At 41.8% G+C, this 24472-nt stretch overlaps 1 protein-coding gene across 1 annotated transcript in view; it reads left to right on the top strand.

Moving 5' to 3' along the window:
• Positions 1-9285: 9285 nt before the first annotated feature.
• Positions 9286-24472, top strand: part of SMOC2 (SPARC related modular calcium binding 2) — a 134531-nt gene continuing 119344 nt past the window's right edge. The window contains exon 1 of the mRNA XM_090135470.1: positions 9286-10003. Within this exon, the coding sequence (XP_089991596.1) occupies positions 9929-10003 (75 nt within the window). The 5' untranslated portion in view covers positions 9286-9928. The remainder of the gene's footprint in view (positions 10004-24472) is intronic.

Below are 24472 nucleotides of genomic sequence, written 5' to 3'. Positions count from 1 at the left end.
CACATGCTGTGCATATGACATGACTCTGCTGCTTATGGAAGACTGAACCTTGCTTGATTCAGCCCACAGCAACCTTAGCAGGCTATTCTGAAATGGTCTTTATTTTTTTGGAACGGGAATTAGCTGAGAAAAAAATCTGTGTGTATTGAAGGCAGAATTAAATGAGAGCAAAGAGACCAGCAAGAGAGAATGGATACTCCCCAGGAGCATTCAACTGGAGTTCTGTGTTTGGGGACAGAAAAGAAATGAGCCAGCTGAGCTTGATGTTGGAGAACGAACATGATTTGGCTTTTATTAATAAAAGAGGTCTCCCCACAAAGGAAATTCCCATCTTGGCCTGGTGATACAGCACTAAGTGGTAATTGATACACGAAATGCCAAAGCCCATAGATCTCTAGTTACGCTGGAGTAGACCCTCTTTGGGGCTTGTAATTGCATGGAGTTGGCAGACATACAAATTTCATCTTTGAGAGAGAAAAGGACTATCCTCATTCCTGCCGGCTGGGACAACTAAGCTCAGTTCCAGGCTGGACATAACTTTCAGAGCATTTGTAAAGCGATGTTCAGCTGTACTTAAAATTCTTTCACACTTTGGGTTTCTGACAGAAATGAATAAAATATTTTTAATGGCATTTGGAGCAGTGAGGCATCTTGGAGAGAAAAGCCAAATCCTGCCTCCCCTCTAGAGGAAGGCATAGTAGAGAAAAGGCAATAGCTCAGAGCTGTGTTGGAGGGAAACAGCGACAGCTTCATAGCGAGGCACAAATGATGGCTCAAGGATTGCTGATATTCCTAGGCACTGTCCTGGCTGTATGCAGAAACCTGCTTTCTGGAGCTGTTCTAATTTTGTGGATTAGGCACTGATGTACCAAACCATGGGATATGGTTTTTCAGGCACTCCACTGGAGGCAAGTTGCCCAGGGGACATTTGCAGAGTTCAGACATACTGTAATGCCCCCTGAAATGGCAGACCTGCTTTCTGTTGCTCTGCACAATTCTTCGCTGATTTGCAGTACTGAGATAGATCACACCAAGTCTGGCCTTAGGATCTATGGTGACTGCCATGGTGGCAGCTGATCAGCTATCTGATATTTAGTTAAACCTTTCCATATGAAATATGTAAAATCTGTGAGCAAAAGAGCAGTGATAATATTTTTCGGCCAAATTCTTCCAGATTCACGAGAGGACAGCAACTGAAGAACTGAAGTCAATACAATTTACTGGAATTAGGGGCAACATTTCTTTTTTTTTTTTTTTCCCAGTTAATAGGGCTGGCCCCCCAACGAATCTCAAAGAAAAGTAACACTGTTGTTTGTTTGCTTTTCTTCTGTAACCTAGTGTCAGCCCCAGTCTAACAAAGCACCCTAGAATATTTGCTTAGGCACAGAAATTAGCCAACTTATATTTACTGTTTCTGTAAAAATGTGCAAAACCCAAAATTGTTAATGCCAAATGTTCTCAAATACTCTCTCTCTCTTTTTTTTTTTTTTTTTTTTCCCTGTGCTGGAATTTTTAAATCAATAATCCCCAGAGGAGTGGTGCAACTCCCAGCAGTACACTGCTTCCAAGGATGAAATGACACATCCTGGCAACACAAGTCGTTTTTTGCCAACATCACTGCAAGATTTTCATTGTTGTTATTGTTGTTGTTGAGATAGAACACCAGAAAAAAAGCTTTGCATGAGAAATCAAGCAGGGCCTCCACATTAGCCAGCTGCTTGGGACATTCACCTGGCATAAACATTTCCCCAGTCCTGGCAACACTGGCTGCCAAAAACTCTCTCTGTCCTTCTATGCTCATCCATCAGAGCTGCTTCAGGACACTTCAATAAACTGGTTATTAGGATGGAAGGTGGCAGAGCTTGGTTTCAGTCAGGCAAAGCAGGAACTGGAAGCAGGCTCTCCTGTGCTCAAAAAGCAGCCTTTTTGCTAATAATATCAGAGGCAGAACTTTACCTGATTTTCAACAGAAGCACATTTCAGCCCAAGAAGTCTTTCCCAAGGAAGATGATGTTGCATCTAATACGCTTCTGTGAAGAACACAGCTTTTGCATACTGGCTGTTTTCTGACAGAAGCACTTGCGAAGTCGTATTTCACACAAGAATTTCCGATCAGCTGTTGTCATGAGCTCAGAAAAGCCATATGACCTAAAGGTTACAAGGTGCCAGTTACAGATAGTGTTTCACATTCTTTCTTGGAAAAATAGTTATGAAACTGGATTTTTTTTCCTGCTCTTTTTCTGTATCTCTTCCAATGCAAAGTACTTTATTCTCCCAGTTGAAACCAATAACTTACTAAATATTTAGTGTAATTCATATCTCTGTCTCTCAAGTGGGCCAGTGTTTACACTTCAAAAGCAAGAATCTTTCTTCTCATTCCACAGTCACTCTGCAGAAATAAATACAAACCACAGAACCCGCACAGATCTTTGCTAAGGCACAAAATTTCAAACACCTTATAGATTAATGTTTATGGAGCCTGTCAGAGATTTAAAACCACAGCGAGAAAGAAAAGGTTTCTTCAGCTCTGAGAGATGAACTTTTTGCCTCACGTCAGCCCCACACTGAAAAACCCCGGGCAGGTTGTTTGTCTAAGCAGACAGCCCTTATTCAGTTGTTCATGATGCCTTTCTACTTAGTGCTCGCTGTAAATTTGTCTCTTTACCACCTCCTTTATGCTTTACTTCCATGTGCCTCAGAGATACAGGCAGCCAGCAGCTTACCACTAATTCAGCCTAAGGGGAAACGCTAGCAACAAAGACCAGTCTGCCAAAACCCATAAAATGTTCTGCTTTTTGCCTTGCTTTAAAACAAAAAGATAATATTGTCCTTTCTCTAAAGTGGTAAAGCAACACATGCCCAGCTGAGTTCTTGACATTACGCTACAGGATTTTTTAAGGATTTTGAAGCGACCTTGGCAGTTACCAACATGTTCTCCAAAATGTGTGATTGTTAATTAGCTTAGTAGTCAGCAAAAGTAACAAAACTGGTGGTAGGAGGTGCAGCCAGTAGCTTTTGGTATGGCAAATGGGAAGCCCATGTAAACCACAGAGCTCTGCAATACTGAGTAAATGCACAAGGAAAGAACTGGTTAAAAGCAGAAATGGAGCTATGTTCACTGCTGCCACTCTATCTATGGAAATTTACCTGTTTTTACCAGCTGGGAAAAAACAGCCAATTAAAATAATTTAAAAAAAAAAAAAAATCTGAGAAACAAGTATTTTTGACAGATTAAAGTATTTTTCTTGAAGGATTAACTAAATTTCTCTCATCACTTGTCAGTTTTTTCCTCTTTCTGAAGGTAAGAAAAAAAGATGACTTTCAACACACTGAAAGCCACTGCTATCCACTTCAAAGCAGAACCTGGTTAGGTGAAGGATGGCCATCCTTGCACAGAGCTCAGTGTGCCGTAATGCCTTTCTCACCAGAAATGCCTGTCATTCTACCTGCCCTCTGAAGGCAACCAAGGCCTTAGAACTTCTGGAGTAGGAAAGAGGGGCAGATGGACAGAGGAGCAACGAGCCTCTGCCTCTTCCTACTTCCCATCTTTTTAAAAAGCATTAGTCTTTGAGCAAGTTTCCACAGTGGTGGCCCTGAAGACTAAAGCCTGTGTTTCTGTACAGACGGGAGGATGCAAGAAGGCCAAAGGAAGCTTCCCAGTGCTCTCAGGTGGCTTTACCTCCTTCCTGTCCTGGGCTGCTCTCTGCTAGTGGCTAGTGATGACGATGTGGTTCTGGCAGCAGGCCCAGTCAGGCTTTGGCTCCTGGGCTGAGGCTGCTCGGTGCGGTGAACGCTGAGCCCAGGAGCCAAACACCCTGACAAACACCTTGTGCCCACAGGAGGCTGGCCTGGCACCACAAGCTTACTTTATGCTGGGCTGAGGGAGAAGCATGTGAACATAACAATTTATTTGTTACTATGGGTTTACAAATCTGAAATAGCAAGATGGTACACAATGCAACTGTCAATGCTGGGGACTGGAAATAAGAAATATTCATTCACCTAACCTAGCTTTTTATTCCACATTTTAAGCCATATGAAATTCCCACTAAAATACCACACTTTTCCTATGAAAGCATTTCCATCCAACCCCACCACAAACTTCTTTCTCCTCTTCTGAGAAGTAGCGCATTTGGGATGGTGAAGAAGCATGTCTCTGACAGCTGTCCAGGATTGTCCTGATAAGAAGATCTCATTCAAACTGTTCACTCCTTCCTTTTCTATCTGCAGATGGAAAGATCTTCCTCCACAAAGTGATGAGGCATAAAACAAACAGGCAACGAGAGCAGAATAAATCTGGTCAAAGAAGGGAAAAAATATGAGGCAAGCACATTTTACTTGTGTGCCCAATGATTTCAAAGCTATTTTATGACTTAAACATTCCGCTGTTATTTTATATTCTCCTTCATCCTGTGTTGCTTCAGCTACTCTGCTAAGCACTAAGGAAAGCATATTGCAGTCTATATGTAATAGCCAATTTTTTGTAAGATTTTCAGCGTTGATGTAAATGTAGTAAATCTAGCACTGGAGATAAATATATCTTTCCCTAGTCTGGGCTCCTCCCACCGGCTGTCTCCAAACTATTGTTTGTTTCCATGGCTCTGCGAATCATAGAGTCCTGTCTTTGTTTCCTGATAATCATAGAGCAGACTAAGTTTGTCAGCAACATTTCCAAAAGGCTATTTTTTTTTCTTTATTCCCTCTATCAGTGCTCATATTCTTTTTGTCATCCCAGGTGTTCATCTAACAGAGGAGTGGGCTGTTTTTCAGGGTTTGCTCCTGATCCCAATTGCACTGTTCCAAGGTTTGGGTGGAATGGGCCACAGGGATGATTTAATGTAAGGTGAGCGAGTCAGTAAAAATGCCTCTCCCTGCATTACAACAACCAACAGAACTGTGGCTCTGACAGATGGGGAACATTCTAGCTCTCACCCTACAAGATACAGAGCAGCACGTGTGGTGCTGTTGTCACTGGCCAGAAGGGTTAAGTCCTTTCCATCATGCTGATTGTTCATTAAAGTGTGATAAAACTCCAAATCATAATCTTTAATCATGAGAAATGCAGCGTGATAATACTGGAAGATCTCACCCAAGGATGACATTTTTTGAAGCTATCTGTGTTTCCCAAGGAAAGCCAGTTATCATGGGTCTGTTCCTCCTAAGCAGTCACAACTTTTGCTTTATTTCTACATTCTGTCCCCTTTCTAAATGGCTGGTTTGATGGCTTTATTTTTAATGGTCAAATAATACGTGGGCTTTGGTGTTTTGGGACTAAGATTTGGCTCACCTTTGTAGCTCTCCAAAACAGGATCTCAGCTCCTGGTTCCTATAAACACTTTCAAAAATTCCACTCTACATTTCATGTGGCACAGAGCATGGCTCAGTCATCAGCTGTTTGCTCATGGCTGTGTTAAAACAAACTGAACATTTGAGAAGTTTACAAAGACCACTTTCTACTTAAAAAAAAAAAAAAAAGAAATAAAATGAATAAGTCATTTTTATTTTTTTATTAAGAAGGCTTGCAACCTCCTACATATCTCTGGGATGCCATCTTTCATACTACCCACAAATAACTAAGGCAGCAGAGAGTTTTAGTATTTCTTTAAATTAAACTTTTTTTTTTTTTTTTTTTTGAGCAGTCATATGTCAAGTACTGTGACTGGCACTGTGAATACAGTGTAATGCCACAGGTATGGTAGGGCTAAAGTCTGGTGTTGCCATCTGGTCTTTTCATTCATATCCATATTAAAGCCCCAGGAGACTTTCTACAGATGTCAGTTGGTTTTGATTTATTACTTTTGTTTATTAGAAGCTATACTGATAATATTTTATTTTTTTAAGTATTATTTGCTCTTTTAAAAAATATTTTCTATTTGTGCTTCTGCCGATCCTGTCAGTCTCTGTCACTTTGTGATGCTCAACAATGTAGAAACCTAAGAGGGAAAGTCTCTTTTTGGACATATGACATAGAAATAATTGTTCTGTGCATGTTTATATGTCTATAAATATCTGTATATTCTCTAAGTATTACAAGAACAACTTCTTTGAATTTTGATATTACTCTCCATTAATATTCCGAGGTTTTGCCTAGTAGTTCTTTCACAGTGGGTGTCAGAAAACCATAGGAGAAAAAGAATCTCTTCCTACAAATTGTGTTATCTTCTGCCAACCAAATGATCTTGCAATGAAAAGCAGACTCCTGAATCCTTACATACGTTAGCCAAGTAACACAGCTCTTTTTGGACCTGGCGGTCCATCCCTTTGCATGCAGCACTGCACTGAAACTTAAAAGAGGATTTACTTTCCGTAGTCCTGATACTTAGGAGCCAGACAACTTTTCCCTTCTCAGTTAGAATTTCCAACATTCTTATTGGAACAATCCTGATGAATTTAATACAGAATGGCCAACTGTCTGCGGGATTTTAAAGCTGCCTGAACAAACTCTACAGACAAGATATAATTTCCTTTTCCATTTTTTAACCTGATTAAAGATAGGAAAGGGAAGTTGTCATGCTCCAGTACACTGCACTGAGTATTTCCTGTATATTTGGATATATTGTTATTAAACTGTACAGGATTACTCTGTGAGGCTCAATCATTTAAGCAGCTTGAGTTGCTTTGTACAACTTCCTGAGCACACAGTTCTGGGAAGAGTTGGGGAAAAGGAGATGATGTGGGTCTCATTGTGCAAGAACCCACATAGGACCTCAGAAAGCTTGCATACAATTCCTAATGCAGCACAGATCAAGTCTGGACATGGTCCTGGCATGGATGAGGAGGTGGCTGGGTCAAAATTCACCCTGCCGTGACTCAGAACACAGCAGGCTGTGGGAGAGGGCTGTGCTGTCTCTGGGTAAAATCACCACTCAAACTGGAGCAAGAAAGGGAAAACAAAGTTGTCCTTCAGTGCCACCTGTGCAGAGGGGACCTTTTGGAAATTTGCCAAAATTCTTAAATGAGAGATAGATTGTGGTTGGACTCGATGATCTTTAAGGTCTTTCCCAACCTGAGCAATTCTATGATTCTATGATTCTATCTGAAGAATCGTGACACGACTCTCCCATAGTCCTTCCCCTGCCTATAACAAGGAATAACATTTCTTTCCCTTATTATACCCTTATCTAATCAGACTGTAAGTTCTTGAAGGCAGATAGTTTTCTTACCACCACAGTGGTGACTGGCAGCACTGCCTGTTACAGTCACTTTGCCTTTCACATTACAAAACACTATTTTCATTTGCTTAGTCTTTGCCAGTATTTTTATCACTTGGTCTCAGACTTTCATTTAAAAATATTTTCTTTATGCTCAGTTATCTTATGGGATGGGAGGAAAAGAAAGGGAAGAAGAAATTTTAGGTAGAATAGTCAAATCTCTTTTGAGAAATAAGCCGGGAAAATGACAGTAGACAAAATAATAACATATATTTTGGCAGTGAGTTTTTATTTTGAAACCATAATGCCACCAGTTTCTGGACTCCAGACTTCCCACTTTGGCCTTTTGGCTATTGCCAACTCTGGAAATTCACTGAGATTTCATGAAGTTATAAAACCTCAAAAACCTGAGGCTTGTTTTTGTTAGATAAATTTCTCATCTATTCTGAGCTTGGATTCTTCCTGCTGTGTCAAACCAAAACTGCCATGCCATTTAGTAGTGTCTGCTGATAGAGCATTTGCCCAGCCTAATGGCACCAGTGTTCAGAACACTGAGCTGATGGTGAAAGGGCCATGGGGTTAACAAGCTACAAAGAGTGTGGCAGACGGGAAAGCAGCCATGGGGCTGCAGGGCTGTGTGGCAGTGAGGAGGCCTGGAATGGGACAGGGAGACAGACTGAGATGGACTGGTGGAGAAAGAAGAGGGCTGCAATGACAGTGCACTGACAAGGAAACAGGAATGAGAGGCTTGATTATAGGAGAATGGGACTAGGTCCACATGAAGGATAACTGATGTATGAAAGAGGTAACACAAGGAAGAACTTCTTTACTGTGGAAGTGATGCAGTACTGGAACTGGTGTCTCAGAGGGGTTGTGGAGTCTCCTCTGAAGGTATTCAAAAGTCACCTGGACGTTTTCTTATGCTACTGTAGGGAACCTGCTTTAGCAGGCTGTTGGACTATGCGATCTTCAGAGGTCCCATTCCAGCTCCTAGGGTTCTGTGATTCTGTGTGATTCTGTGAACACTTGGACAGGGCCTCGATGGAGGGGACACAAGCATGGATGGCTGGAAGCATGGTCACCAAGAATAAACACTCCTTCTCGTTCTGACAGAAACAATATCACAAGGTTTTACCATCATCCCAGCTGAGAGGAAACAGCTGGAAAAAAGGGTCCTGCTCTGCTTACTACAGCAAATGGCAATCTGCTATCCCTGCTATCCCTGCTAGCATCTGCTAGGTGCTGTTAGAGGGAGACTGTTGGGGGTCTGCATGGTGGAGGGTAGGGTCCCAAGCCAGCTGTGACCTGGGCAATGCCATATGTTGATTTCCTTATCTTTCCTTTTTCCCATTTAAAAAGTCCAGGAGGTATTATGAACACACTCAAACATTCACAGACTTCGTATTATCATGTTGTTTTATAAAAACCTCCAATTTTTTACTGCTCTAGGTGCCCAGCTAAGATCTGGCAAAATGATGACGACATTGCTTGGCTGCATGCTTTGAACATTATAGGATCTGGAACAGCCAGCAGTGGGTGTCCCAAGCAGGACACACAAATCTGTCTTCAGTTGATTTCCACTTCTCTGCCTTGGTTCACTGTGCATGAGGCTGCCGCTCCATCCCCAGGAGGCATGACAAGCCAGCGATGTCAGGTCTGGACTCCTAGGGGAAATGTCACTGGTGTGCTGCATGTGCACCACTTTGCAGCTTCCCAAGGAGGAGCGTACCCGAACAATAAAGAACCATTGAGACACTGGGATCGCTGTGGGCTGGCAGAGAGCTGCGGGTCTCATGGGAGGAGCGGGGGACTCCTTCACTGACAAAAAAGCAGTAAAAACGGTTTGTTTCAGGAAGTCAGGGGAGAGGAGATCTTCTGACTGTTCTAAGTAAGGAAATAAGAAGATCTCTTTACACGCTTCCCAAAACACAAGGGAGAAAAGCGCAAAACGGCCAGGAGGGAGCTTTCACCTGGCACGGACTGCATGCGGAGCAACCTGCAGCTCCTCGGGGTGCTCCGCTCCGTGCGAGCAGCTCCCGCTGCGCTCCGTGTGTGCATGTGCTCGTGTGCGTGTGTCATCCCCGACTGCCCCGCGCCCTCCTAAGGGCTCCGCTACCGGGTGTCCCGGGCAGGGCTAGGGGCTCAGCCCCCCGGCCCGCTCTTCCCGGATTTGTGCGTGGTGCTGCAGGAGGAGGCGGGGGAGAACGAGCCCCGCTGAAGTAGGGGGGGGCAAGCCGGCGCCCCCCCGGAGCATCGGGGAGGGTTAACCCGCGAGGTCTGGGAGGAGAAAGCGGAGGCCGGGCTGGGCAGGGGGAGGATAAGAGGAAAAGGGAACGAGCGTTTCGGCGAGGTCGCACACCGCCAGCCCCGCCGCAGCGGCAGTGCCTTCCCCTCGCAGGCGGCGGACAGCGCTGGGGAAGTGTGGGAGGGTCCAGCCTTCCTTCCCACACACCCCCCCAGTTTTACCTCCTCTTCCCCCGCAGCTGGGTGGACTTGGACGGAGGGGAGAAAGGGCTGCCCGGAGACGCGGAGCCCCGAGGGAGGAGGAGGCAGAGGAGCATCTCCGAGCCGCCTCTCCCTGCCCGGCAGACGTGGAGAGAGGGAGAAAACTGCCGTCTGCGCTCCCGGCCCCGAGCCTCAAGGGGTGAGGGTTAAAAACTAGAAAAAAGACCTGAGCGGGAACCTCCCAGCCTGAGAGCGGGCGTTCTGGGGAGCGACATCCCGGGGAGAGTCCCCCTCCTCCGCTTCTCGGAGCCGCTGCCCGCCGCAGCCCCAGGATGTGGGTGCCGCTGCTGCTGCTGCTGCCCGAGCTGCTCCCCGCCGTGCCGGCCCAGAAGCTCTCCGCACTCACGGTAAGGCCGCCCGCCGCTCCGGCCCCGGGGCGCACCTGAGCCGGCGACTGCCGCTGCCCCGGCCCGGACGGACCCATCCGCCCCCCCCCGGCACCGCTCCCTGCAGCGGGCACTGCGCTTCTGCCGGGGGAGCGCGGTGGAAGTTTCCTGTGGGTCTCCGCAGAGCTTCGGGCCAAAGTTAATGCCCGTGGTGCCACTTCTCTTTCCCAGAGGGGAAGAGCGCTGCATTGAGGTCTGCTTGCGGACTGCTTCTGGTTGACCGATTTCATTTTATTTTTGCTTATAAAGCGGCTCGAAACAGCCCTCCTTGGCTATTCCAGACTCCATGATGCTAAACATGGAACCCTGCGTGGAGATGGGTGAGCCAATTCATTAGGCTTGCTAAATAAGCCATAACCACTTCTCCAGCCAAGACCTGAGGTTTGCAGCTAATAGCTAGTGCAGCCTTCTTGTAGGGCTCACAGTGTTTGCAAAGCTATAATTAATGCAATCTGTAGAAATAAAAACATTTTCCTTAAATGTTTTTAAACAAGTGCTTGAGTAAACATAACGGGCAAGGAGTATCCCTTGGAAGCTGTTTTCTAAGTGTTTTGGTGAAGGCTGTGCCCCTTGGAGTTTATTGTGCTGAAGTCACAGGCAGTTGCAAAGTGAAATAGACCCTATTTTTGTCTCGGTTTTTCAGAAAAAAAAAAAAAAAACCTCTGCAAAATACTGAGAGCTGTTTTCTTTTTATCTTTCTTTTCAGTAAGGAAGGGGCGGACAGGGAAAGCTCAAGGAGAAGTTGGGGCGGAGGGGGGGGCTGAGCTGTTCATACCTGAAATTCTTCAGAGGAAGTTTTGCCTTCTCATCTTGGTGGATTGCTTTTTGTTTGTTCTTTTTTCCTTTTTTCTTTCTTTCTTTCTTTTTTTTTTTTTTTTCCTCTTTTGAAATGATTTGGAGATTAGAATCTGACAATTGAAAACCTTGAAAGAATGAGTTTGCTATGTGGATTTTATAGTGTGTGACATTTCCAAGTGAGGGACAGAGAAACTGCAGTGATTTTTTTTTTTCTCTTTTAAAAACCTCATTTGAAGCACCCATGGGCCCTCAGGTGGTACCTTATTCCAGTTAACAGGGTAACACTGTAATTTAATTCCAAGTTCACTTTCATAAATATGTAAAGGGAGTTTGCAAGAGACTACATGTTATATTATTTCTAAAATGCATTTTAAAAGTTCTGAATATTAGCACAGAAGTAAATCAGAAATGCTGAATACGTCCAAATGTAAAACAGGAGTGATGGTGGCTGTTATATCACTTTCAAATGGTCCCTGAATGAAATGACACCAAAGCCTCTCCATGTGTGTCTGTAAGGCTCTGTTGAATGTAACTGTTGTTCAGAGGCTGCCTGCCTCCCTAAAGCTAGAGGAATAAAAATCTGGCTGAGGGCACTTAGGAAAACCCTTTAAAAATTAAATGGCATCAACTCATGTGGATGCGTTTGACTTCAGCTGATGCAGAAATGTCTACATCCACTTCATTCCCCCTCTCACCGAGCAAGTGTGCATAATTCATTTCTGCACCTTACAGTAATGTGCATCTTTATGAGCCGTGATCAGATAAGTTAATACTGGTGGAGTCCCCAACCCTCTGCTACCAAAGAGGCATCGATGCTGGAGGCTTTCAGTTTTCAATCCGAGCAAAAACCAAACATTTTGGTAGGAATAGGAGGACGTGTTGCTGTTGGGCTATAGTGAACCCATGCTGATCTTCCTTCTGTCTGTGCTCTTCTTACAGAGATGGCCAGCACAGATGAGTAGCAGCATATGTTCTGAATCCTTCCATAAAACGGGTAATGAGCCGACAGACACCCGTGGTAAAAAAACAGTACACACATGCTCATGCACACATACTCTGCACTTCTTGCAAGACTAAACTTTGAGTTCTGGTGGCACGAGGCAGGTTTATTTCTGCTATCTGTGTACTTCCCTGTTTAAACAAAACCAAACCAACAACACTGTAACAGCAACAAGTACCATCACTAAATCATTCTCCACTCCCGCAGTCATTTTGCTTATAGCTCACAGACTGTATAACTTCTTCCCACACATTTCTCAGATATTCATGAGTGAGATCTGCCCAATTGTAAAAAAAACCAAACCCAGGCCATGTAGGAACAACAGGGAAATGCATTATTTCCTTTTCACCTGCTGTGCCCTTATTTAATGACAGAGAGCTACCGTTCTTTTCTGTGCATCAGATGAAGTTTTCCCCCTTATTTGTGGTTAGAATTAGAAAGAAAAATAACCAGATGCCACTGGGATGGAACACTTCCCATGTCTTATCCCCTCTCTCTGGATGAGAGTTTTATGAAAACTGCAGGATGATTATAGGGAAGGTTGTGCCTAACCCCAATGATAGCACGCTGTCAGGGATATGCGGCTTGCCAGGTGGTGGCAATAACAGCAGAGGCACAGTCTCCTTAACCACAGTGGTAAATCTGCCATAAGATGAACTGTAGCAACCTTATGATAGTACAGTTCATGTTTCCTCTAGCAAGAATTATTTTAATGAAGCTCCTGGCATCAGTGTCATTCTTTCAGAAGTTGGCTGTATGAATCAGATTTTTTTTTTATTGCTTACCTTTTGAACAACTCTGGGTTCTGAGAGACAAACTGGATGATGGCTGGGCAGGGAGGGGGCACCAGTACCTGTCGTTATGTTTTTAATTTGGCAAAACAACTTTCTGAGCTGTTTTAGCTTGATGTCCTTTCCAGCTTCAGAAGTAGAGCAAGTATTGCTTTCAGACAGTACTTTCAGCAGTTATAGATCTGTATCCTTGTTTAATTAGGAATAATGTTTTTGTATTAGATGTCATGCTTTTCATTAGATTCATTAGATTTCATTATCTGTGTGCCAGAGCAGAGGAGAAGCATGAAGGAAGAGCTGAATCGTTTTTGGGAAGCTAAGATATGTACCAGGGTCTGAGAGTTTTTAAGTATTTGTGGGTTCACTGGCTTAGACATAGCCCAGAGCTACTTTAAACTTGTAGCAATCTTGGCCTCTTGTGGTCAAAAATTACTCTTTGCTCAAGTTGCTCCTGGACTTGTCTCCTGTGTAGAAACATATTGCAGAAATAGGCACAGTGGGGGGAAACGTGATATTCCAGTCCTGAATTACTAACTGAGCCACAGGGATGGATGTGGAGGAGAGCATTATTTAGTATTCTACTTATTGTTATTTCAAATAAACAAACATTGGCAACAGAACAATGGCTTTCATTTTGGGAAGGTAGACTGGGAGCTGTCTCATAAGAAACAGTGAGATTTGGAGGGACTGTAGCCAATTTGGCTGCTCCTGTTTTTTTTTCCTCCCCTTGTGTCAAATAATAATGTAAAACATTCTTAATTTCCACAAAATTTCTTCAGTGTTACCTTGTTTATTGAAAGTCAGGTAATAGCCTGGAATTCTTGTAGCACATTGTTGGAATGCTTTTTCGATGCTGCGTTTTTATTCTGCTCGACGATATGCACCTATTCTTTCTGGGTGTAGAAAACTGGTGATGGCTGAGCCTTATTGGCATATTATATTAGAGGAATAGTCATATCTTGAGGCTACAGGTACTTTTGTTTCGAAATGCAGTGTTTTGAAGAAAGAATAAGCTTAAGATCACCATGCTTATCTCCATATTAGTTTGGCATTGTTTTGCCGTATTTTTGGAAGCATTGGCTTGGCTTTTATATCAGTTACAGTGTTGTGTGTGCGTGTGCTTGTACAAACAATAGGACACAAGTGTTTCTTATTTTAAAATCTTGATGACTTGTAACATACCACAAACTATTTAATTTTATACTTTCAAAGCCTTGCTGAACCACGTGTCTTTCTCTATCTAGTACTGATCCTAGGCCTTACAAAGGAAGAAAGTCTGCTAGAAATCACTTCTCGAAATGAGCACCTCTGCCTGTTAAAAGTTTCTTTCGTCAGAGGCTGAATATTTCACGGAATAATTGCTTTCTTTTTCTCCCCTGGCACATGTTTTGTGAGTATTCAATAGTATTTAATGCCCTGGATAGCTTCCACAACACTCACCAGTATAGGATGGACCACTAAGGTAGTTCAGTAAAGGGAAGCTAAATCAATCAAAGCTTTCCAAGTTAAGGACCCATTTGGGTGGCGCCTGCAAACCCAAACATTTGGAAAAATTACTCTAATTTTGACTCAAAAACCAAGACCGTAAATAAGACCGTAAGTGGCTTCAGATCCTAATAGCATTGTTACTGCAAATGGGCATTGGTACAATCAAGGGTACATCAGCTCTGAAAATAAAGCGCTTTCAACAATGCCTCCTTACTATAAATTCTCTCTCAAGACACTTCTCATTAAAGAAACAAACCCAAAACCTGTGAGGATTTATTATTGAAAGAGTCAGCAAAACCTTTGATCAGCCGTTAAAAATAATATTTCTGCATGCGGTCAACATAAACTGTACCTTATTATATGAAATACATAATGGAGATGGCAAGTCAACCTCTCACCTGGAAGACTGTAAAGCTAGAAGCAAAGAGTGGAATTGACTGTCAGTGGGGAAGGAAGAGCAGGACAAAGGAAACAGAAAGAGGTAAATCACACATGCTTTGATCAGCTGTGATATTTTCATCTTTCCATTATTGCCCACCAAATACCTTGAAGAACATCTATGATTATTCCTTGAAAACTGGTAAATCCAGGGCTTGGTTTGCTTTGAGAAGTCTCCGTAGGTTTAGCTGCTATCCAGAACCTATCTGGACTGTGTTAGTTTGTAAATCAGGCTAGAAGTCTTTTCAAGATCTGGCTCACTCAGGACTTTGCTAGCGTTTCCACTTCTTCAGCCAGACCAGACTTACCACAGGCGCAGCCATTTTCATGGTATTTTGGTACTTCCATTTCCTGTCGGGCCTGAGACCAGGAAGTGCAGAGGCGCTTGTAAATTAAAAAACTGAGTAAGAAAGGTTTGAGATCAAAGACCTATTTTTGAGCAGCAAATGAAGATTTGAGTTAGGTTCAGGAGTGGCATTTTTATCTGAACAAATTCCTGCAATCTTTGGGAAGCTGAGTAGTGGAGTTAGATTTTGCTAAGGACCCTGAGATTTCCAAATTGTTTACTTCAGGATCAAACCCCACGTGTTTCTAAATTTTCTGTGAAGGAAATACTTCAGGTTGTTTCAGTGTTATGTTTGGAGGTAGAGTTCTAGAAGGTTCAGATGACAGATTGACAATGCTGGCCATGTCATGGTGCAAAGCTGGAAAACTTTCTTCAGAAAGACTATCAAAATCGTTTTTGACTATACGAGTACTGCCCTCTCCTCCTCTTTCTCTCTGCTATGTTCTACAATCAAATTATAGTGACACTGGTCATTTTGATCTTGATGGCCTCACATATTCTCATGGGGCATGCTTCTGTTGACATTTCTCTATCAAATTCTGGTTGTTAATCAGTACACATTGCTTTCATTTTTATCTACTGTGGGAGATTAGACACTTTCCACTGTAACTCTGGCTGAAACCGTGAAAAGAGGAATTGCATCAGGAAAAAAAATGCAGTTTATATTGTGCTGATATTACAGAGAATAATTGATACCAGAGGAAAAGGAAGAGAAATTTAAGATGTAGAAAAAAAATTGTCCATAGGCAATGCTTGGTAATTGCCTTCAGGAAAAGAAAGTTGACTGTGCAGAGAAGAGCTGGTGTGGCATAAATAACTGTGCAGTTCTTCCTGCACTATTTCAATTTTTGTCTAGTTGTCTTAGCTATGCAGGGAATTGTGCTCAATTACAGTCTTTGGTATAGCGTGGTGGTGTGCATAGAAAGCAAGAACTTTGGTTACAGGAAAGTGAAAGCCACCCTAGAGTGCATTGACTGGGATTTCAGCTGATGAGGTAAGATTTGGTAGCAGATGGTTTCCTAATATTACTGTATTAAATTATGAATTGTCTTCAAAAAAGCAACATTAACACATTATCATGCCTTAACACGAACCCAGGGAAATAAGTTTATGTGGAGTCAGTTTTGCAAACTGAAGTTTTAGTCAGTCTTGGCAGAAGATATTGCCTTGATGAGTTAGTAACTGCCCTTCAGTGATTTTTTTTCCCCTTTCTAATTTATTAGCTTTGAGAAATGACCAGTAAGCATTTCATCAGCTGCTGAAAATCCAGGCTAATAGAGAATACATCCTAGACTTCTTGTCAGGACAGAGAGAAAACATTTCCTGAAGGCGATCCATTCCAGCTCTCTCCCTGGCTTTCTCCATGTGTTGCTAGAAAACTCACTCAAGAATGTTTACCTCAAACCTATCCAAACCTTGCCTTTTTTCTTCGTTTACTTCAGACTGCTTATTCTGTCATCTTCTGAGACACCAAGTAAAGATCCTTTCTTCTTTTGTGTTATCTTAAATTTGTTCTGGGGATGTAATAATATACTTGCCTGTCTTTAGGTGTTCATTTTCAAACTGCATACAAATTAGCTGTCATACATATGCCATAAATCTTCAACTCTATCCTAGAGCACCTAAAGAGTACTTAGGTGAAAACAAAGAAGAATTCCACTGCTCTGGAATGCTCTTTATTTATGTCAAGCCTGCATGCTGTATTTTACAGATACTTAGGATACAATTACTGCTATAAAGTGCTTAGAGTCTTTTGTTGGGGCTACATTTCTCATACATTTATCACTATTCTGACTTGTGTTCAGTATTAAAGTGAGATACTGTCAGTGAATAAGCACATAAATAGTCTGGGGAGGTTGGTACATTTTTCAAAATGGAAGTAATGGCAGATAAAAAATCATTTTAATGATAATCAGGATGGACTCACTGTGATCCACATAGCAAGCTCTGATGCAGAGAAAGCCTACAGATTGTGGGCATGTGTGGTTGTCAGGGAGGGAAGGCAATGACTCAGTTTCATTATCTTTCTCCTGCTCTTATCCAGAGTAAAGCAGAGGAGTGGTGGAGTTTAATCTGAGTAAAAGAGTCTGCCATTGAGTCTCATTAGTTCTTTGAAGGAGTGGGAGAAGGAAAGGTGACATTCTGGTGGATATATAGACACATGAAGTGCTGCCTGCCATGCACTTTTAGCTTTCTCCTGACTTTATACAGGCATACAACACGCACTGGATTCATATTTGGAACTGGGAGGTAGTGCTCTTAAAAAGAGAGTAACCATCAGAGATAGGCATTGCATGGACATGAGGAGCACAGCTTCCACAGTGACTGGATCAGGTAGCCCAGCCAGTGTATGTGTCTTCGTGGCCATCTGCTTAGGTGAGGAATTACTCAACGCATTTAATTGCAATGTTTTAAACATTTCTCATTTCCTTTAGCATCCACAGGAATACCACCTAGTTCAGCCAAAGTGAGGGCTCTGCAGGGTTGCATTTATCAAGTACTACTGTCATCGTGGGCTGCTTTTTAACACCAATAGTACTGCATAGCACTGCTCAGAGGGAGCTATCATGTGGACTGATGTCTCTGTATGAGTGAAAAATCACTGTGACGTTGTTTTTTTGAAGTCACAATTGCTATCGAAACAAATAAGTGAAACTTGGTACCAAGTATACTACTTTGTAGCTGAGGATAGCACAAATTCTAAAGATGCCTTTATCCCCACATTAGGGTACAGGTAAAAAAAAAAAAAAAAACTGCCAGCAAAGAAACTACAGAAGACTAATTTCACTTATGTTGATTTGTTTAGTAAATTGGTCTGTTGGATGGATGACTTTCTGGAAGCAGCCATCAAAGATCTGAGAGACTTTAGATCGAAAGGAGAGAGTGCGTTTATACACATTTTTCTCCATTTCTTCTCCTGTTCTTTCCATTGCAAAAGCAGCCCAGTGGCAATGCTTTTGCAGCATTCGTCGGGGGCAGGGAGGTCACCTGTATTCTTCTATGGCACTTTCGGGATCCACCACCGGAGGGAGTGCAAGAGCAGCACGGTCTCCTCCGTCCCCATTGGGAAGGGTTGAAAGAAGTAGAAACTTATTTTTCGAGTCAGCTGCCTATGTCTGGAAAGGGCTTACAATCAGGCAACCTTCATTTTTTGTCAGCATTTGTCACTCAGTTGCCCATCAGGCAGGACCTCAAATGATAAAAATCTCAACAAAAGATATTAAAAGGTAGAATTCAGATATATGAAGAGAAAGTGACTTTAGTGTCGTGCCTTGCCTTGACATTAGTTACTCATCAGTGTTGGTGGAAGATCAAAATAGTCAGGTGTGAACAAGAGGGGAAATGTAGCCTAAAATGCATGCTGCTCTCAATTTCAAGAAGTTTTCAGCCTGTAGAAAGCGTACGCCCTGTTTATTTCATTGCATGTGCCTTCTTGCAGCATTTACCTACAAGAGTTCTGATAAACAAGATAAAAGAAAGTGGAAAACTTATTTTCCACATTGTATTTAATAGGGTTAAGTTTCAGAGTCCATCCTCCTGGGAAAGCAGATTTCAAGCACGTCAGTTTTTTGATGGATTTCAGCCTGAGTGGATTTAGTTGCAAATCTGAACTTTGTACAGGAGGTTTTATCTTTCCATCTTGTTTCCTCCTTGAAAGGCTTCATAAATTACATTTCTGAGAGAAAGGAAAAGAATTTTTGAAAGGGGTATTCATTTGGCAAATTGCTCTTCTGTTTAATTTTCCCCTTTCCAGGTGCTGAACAACTCCCAGAGTATGAGTTCTGTCACTGCTTGGTAATGGAATTTCATTAGTTTTCAATAAGATTACAGGGCAGTATTCGTGCACTGATAACTGATTTATTTGTGAAGGGAAGAAGGCAAAAATCAAAGGAGTCAAATATTTATTTGTGCTTATTGCTGTAATTTTCTCCATTGCAAAATGGGTATACAGTGCTGTGGTTCTGAAATGTCAGCGTTTTCCTTCACTAAATGCAGAACCAGGAAAGACAGAAGGCAGTCAGAGAGCCAAATCAGAGTATTTCTGACTAGCTGCCCAAGTCAGATCTGACACCAGGATGGAATGTTGTTAATGTTATTGACAGAGATTGCTTTATCCTTTTATCCAGGTGGCTGGTGAGAAACCCGCAGAAGCACAGCAAACAGCAGTGCTGCTTTGTTAAAGTGGTCATGGCCAAAAGGGATCTGCAGCGTGCAAAGGGCCAAGTGTCATCTGCTTGGTATTTCCTGACTTGAGAGACCTTATCATTGCCCTAAAGCTGGGGTTCTCAAGCTGTGAATGTATTTATTTCCTTTCAGAGTGCAAAACTCTTTCTCCCCCAGAGGAGAAAAAGACCCTAACCAATGCAGCCTGATCTTTCCTTCAGAGTACAAAGGGAGTGTTTGGGTTCTTCCTATTTGCACAATTATCTTAGCATGGAGTTGGGATTCATTGCCTCTTTCTAGCTTTTCTTGAGAGAGGAAAGAAGATGGGATTTGCACAAGATGCTTTCATCCTGTGGATCCAGACCAAAGAGCTGAGAGCTGTTCTTGCTGCCACTCCAACTAGTGACTGTGTTCTCTTCTACAAGCAGTAGCATCAAGAATTCTTGATGGGAAACCTTACCCAAAGTCTCTCTTGACAACCTCAGAGAACTGTCAAGTATTATCAAGGAGCACAGATCTTCTTCTGTAGGATACCTGGGGCTTCAAAATATTTTCTCTCCACTGCAGTAAATTCCCTAGATTGCAATCTCCTAACTTAGACTACATGTCAGTGATATACGTGTATGGAGGTGTGCTCTATATATACTTTCATGAAATGCTTTTCTTCCTTTTGTTTTCCAAGGGTGACTGGAAAACCCCAGTAAGAACTAAAGTTACACTGAGGTAAATAACCAGAAATTCAGACTTTTTTTTTTCCCTTGAAGTTTATTAATTTGATCTGAACAGTTTGATCTGAAACTTTTTTGTTTGTTTTGGTCTAAGAAAGGGGAAGATGCTTAGAAGTCTAGCGTTAGCTTTCATTTGACAAGACTTCTCACTTGTTAGGTTTTGACCATGTTGGAGATTCTGAAGTTCACCTGTGTTTGGTAGCTGGTAAATTTTTGGAGTTATCTGAAAACTGAAAAGAACACCATCTGCCTTCAAATTTCATATCAGGTCCACTTTAGGATTTGCTTCAGGCAATCACTGGTTTTATTTTAAAAGCTCTCTTGACTGTTATCCTGAACTATGTGAGAATAGGCTTTTTTTTTTTTCTTTTTTTTTTTTTCCTGCTTGAATTTCTAATTATTACAGGAGAAAAAAAATAAAAAAATAAAAAAATTGCACTGTTTTTCTTCTTTACACCAAGTAAATCACTTCTTTAAAAATGCTATTCTGAATCTTTCCTCACACCTGGGCCTGAGGAAACTCCAAAGTGAGATTTATTTTAGAACTGTATCAGGAAATCACACAAGTAAGACTAGTAAGAAGCAACCAGAAGTGTTCACTGAAATTAGGTGGTTACAAAAAGACTATTTGCATGTAAAAACTCATTATTTCCAGCTGACAGCAATTAAACCAATGTCAGAGATGGAATGAAATTCCCTTAAGGGAGCCTTGTATGAATGAGATAGTTAAGCATTAGAAAGAGTGTGTATGACAGATGGAAAAGCTTGAGAGAAATGACAAGTCTATCAAAGCTGAAGGGGGTCATAGTTCATATTCTACAGCTATTTTGTGGTATGCAGGATGTCTCTCAAGAAGAGCCCTGCAGCTCTCTGCTGTCAGCAACAGCAAAGCAGGTGTGCACATGTGTCTGAGAGGCAGAAGTAGATGCCTTCTATTTTGCATGCCTGATCATTCTTTTTTTTTTTTTTTTTTTTTTTTAATATACATCAACACTTTTTAAAACTTTGCCTTTATTTTTTCAACACTTCTTGTTTTGCTAAAATTCTGCAGTTTAGGGGAGTGCCATTTAGAAGTTGCTAACAAAATAGAATTGCAATTGATTACTTAATTTCATATCCTTCCTTTGTGACTGTAAAGCAACCTGTGGGCTGTGTGTGTCATATACACACATTCTGAGTCCTGCCCTTTTAAAAAAGGGGTGGGATGTGTGCCAGGTGTCTGCAAAACAGTTCAAAGAGTGGAGAAGCACGGATGAAGGGAAATGAGACAGTTTGCCCTGGTATGCTATTTTGACAGAACAGAAATGATTCTGCCTCATCATGTTGCAGTCTTCACAGTTAAGAGGGGGGTCTCAGCTGCAGCTTCTGTCCTGACCCTCAGGAATCTGTTTGCTCTCATACGCCCTCTTGTAACTTGAAAAGCAGCAGTATCTGAGACAAGCTTTTGATAGAAGTAAGAGTTCTCTGATCATGTCATACATGTCATAGATAGAGGAGCTGCAGGTGCTGCAGTACATGAGTGCCATCGAGTTTATACAATAACAATTCAAATATTCCAGAATCCTGTTGGAGGACATGGCCAAACTTCTCCACTAGATCCTCCAGTTTGAGCTGGGCAAAGTTGGACTTGTGCTTGCCCTTGTAACTTTGTAAGAAGGAAAATTCCTGAAAGGAATGAGGGAGAATAAACTTGACTGTGGGTCTCCCATACAAGGACTGAAGAAACTGGAGATGGTTGCAATACCTGAAACTGATGCTATCAGTGAGCATGTTTGGATGTGATAAAATCTCTGTCAGTACATGTCTGGGTAGTGGGGCTGTTCATACCCACATCTCTTGAAGAAAACAGGAACATGTTTTCAGCTTTCTGTATGTACAGGTAGAAAAGTGATCAGCAGAAGGATAGAAGTGGAAATAAACTGAGCAAAGAGATAGCACAAAATCACCTCTTCTGACTCTGTTGCTGATATCCAACTACTGGTGTTTAGTCTTTTGAGTCAGTTTTGTTGTAATAACTATGTTTCTTACATTTTGATAACTGCACGTGACTGTAGAACTTACTGATGAAGCAGTAAAAAGACACTCATTTTTGCAATGTAACTACTTACTGTATTGTCTGCTTTTCACTGCGCAGCGTAAATATAGCTCAATCTCTTGATAAGGAGTTGATAAGGTAGAGCTGAATCCCACATCCAACCAAACCATTATTACAAAACCATTATTATAATGCCAATCCAGTGTTTTTGGTGGAAATCACAGTTTTGATCTTGGCAGCAAGAGGAGAATATTTTTCGAGACAAGATGATTCTTAAATTTTAGTATGACATGCTGTATCCCTGCTCCAAAAACTGGTTAAAGATTGGAAATTCCTGAAGGTGGTGCTGGCAGCAGTTCAGGTGAAATAAAACAAGTGAGCAGAACCTGGAAGGAGGCATTAATCGGGGTCAGCAGAATGGGAAGCTGTACTCATTTCAAAAGTGTGGGAAGAAAAAAGCTCAGACCTTGCTTGTTCCTAAATAAAGGATTCATTTTTATAAAGCTCTTCCCTAACAAGCAAACTAGAAGATTATCTTTAATGGTTTTCTGTTACCTCAGAGTCACATGTATTATCTGCACATGAAACTCTGTTAAACTAGAGCTGAGGCAACGTATGTGTATTGTTCATCAACACAATCAGTAATGAAAGTTCAGGGAAAGTTTGCAGTGCCAAGGTCCCTCCTGTTAATTCTGACTACATGATACTGGCAAGCAGATTTGGAATGCAGTGGTTTCACAGTGCACTTTGTTTTCAAATCTCTCACCTCTATCAGCCCTAAGTCCTGCTGTCCCATGGCCTGAAATCCTATCTGAGCTTGATTAAGGTACAAAAGTGAGGCTTCTCTCAAGCAAGGGTATTTACCTGATTCTACCTTAGCTCTGAATCTGCCTTGTTATCCAGAAGTGTTTGTGCATTGTGGTAAAACAACTACTGTAGATTGTATATGAGAGCATGTAACATGGGAGTTTGTATTTCCAACAGCCAGCCTCTTAGTAACTGTATGTTGCATGAAGCTGGATAATGTGTTATTTTAGTTAACGTGACCAATATTCCCTCATGTCCATTAACTTGAAGCTGTGAATGGTGCTATAAAATGAAGGGATGGTTTTTCGGTGTGTGGGTCACTTGTATTGCTATTACAGTACATTGATCAAGATTCTAGGCTTTCTCAAGCTTAGAGATCTCTGCTGCTCACTGTTTCTCAAACAGCTGTTGACTGTGTGCTGTCTCCCAAATAGGCATTTTCCATCATCGCACTTCTCATGTCAAAGGTGAACACCATTGCACTATTGCTATTTCATTTTCCAAATTGCATTAGAACCTGGGCCGTGGGAATCCATTTAACTGTTATGGCATTGTTCATATACTGTAACTTGAATCAAACAGTTGGCAGATTTAGCTTGATGGGCTGTGAATCCAGATGTTATCCTTCTCCTTTTCATCACCCAATAAAATACGTATCCAGGACTTTGTTACCCTGGGGATAATTTATCAGCTTCATTATGGACCCTTCCCTTACCCTGAGGTAAATTGTTGATCTTTCCAGTGAAGAAGTGAAGTTCCACAGTATATAGTAGGTCATTTCAGAACGTCTCTGGAGACCCTTTCTCCCAGAAAGTCTATATTAGAGCCTGGGGGCTACTTCTAAAGCTCTGATAATAGACACATCGGTGACAGTGTGTTTACAGTGCACCTCAGAACTGAAGGAGACAGGCTTGTTTTTGAAAAATACAGGCAAATATTTCTGCTCTATTCATTAGTGACTGGTAAGTCACTGGTGCATTTCTGTTTGATGTCTGAGTATAAGAACAATCTCATATGAGTTGTCCACTTGTTTCTGCTCATCTACCATTATCTTGAGGAATTGACCTCACTGAGGTATTCCTTATTACTGAGGAATGGCCTCAAGTTGTGCCAGGGGAGATTTCAGGTTGGACGTTAGAAAATGCTTCTTCTCTGACAGATTGGTCAGGCACTGGAACACGCTGCTCAGGGAGGTGGTGGAGTCACTGACCCTGGAGGTGTTCAAGAAACATTTAGCTGTTGTAATGAGGGACATGGTTGGACAGTTGGACGGGATGATCTTAGAGGTCTTTTCCAATCCTGGAGATTCTATGATCTTTGCCATGTATAATTCATAGAAAGCCAGTCAAAAGCCAAAAAGACATCAGCTATAAGATGGGTTGAAAAAGTAGGGAGAGTCACATATATTCAAATATAGGTGCACTTGTATTTGAAGGATGAAAAAAGCAAAGCACAAGAATGTTTTAGTAAATATTATATACCAGATAGCTATCAATCTCCACGCAGTCTGGATAAAATATTCCCCTCTGGCCTGTGTCATATATATGCATGCACAGTCTCTCTCTTTAAACAACAAAAAAACCCAACAACCCACTGTTTTCCTTCTTTTATGAATAGATGGCTTTTTATCATCCGAGATTTCAAAATAATTGTTATCAGTAATAAAACAAGTGAAACCTCTGCTAGCCAATCTAAGCTGAATGGCTAAATGTTTTCTTTCGTGATAAAAATTGTGTAAGCAAAGCTACAAGTGATTAAAAACAGTATTGGCATTAAAAAGGACCAAAGAGTGAAATTTGGGTAATTTTTAATGTTTTTTTTTTAAATAATTTGCC

The sequence above is a fragment of the Phasianus colchicus genome, chromosome 2 (genome assembly GCF_987193195.1).
Source record: "Phasianus colchicus chromosome 2, bPhaCol1.hap1.1, whole genome shotgun sequence".
Classification (NCBI taxonomy): domain Eukaryota; kingdom Metazoa; phylum Chordata; class Aves; order Galliformes; family Phasianidae; genus Phasianus; species Phasianus colchicus.
This window is presented reverse-complemented; position numbering and strand designations above follow the sequence as displayed.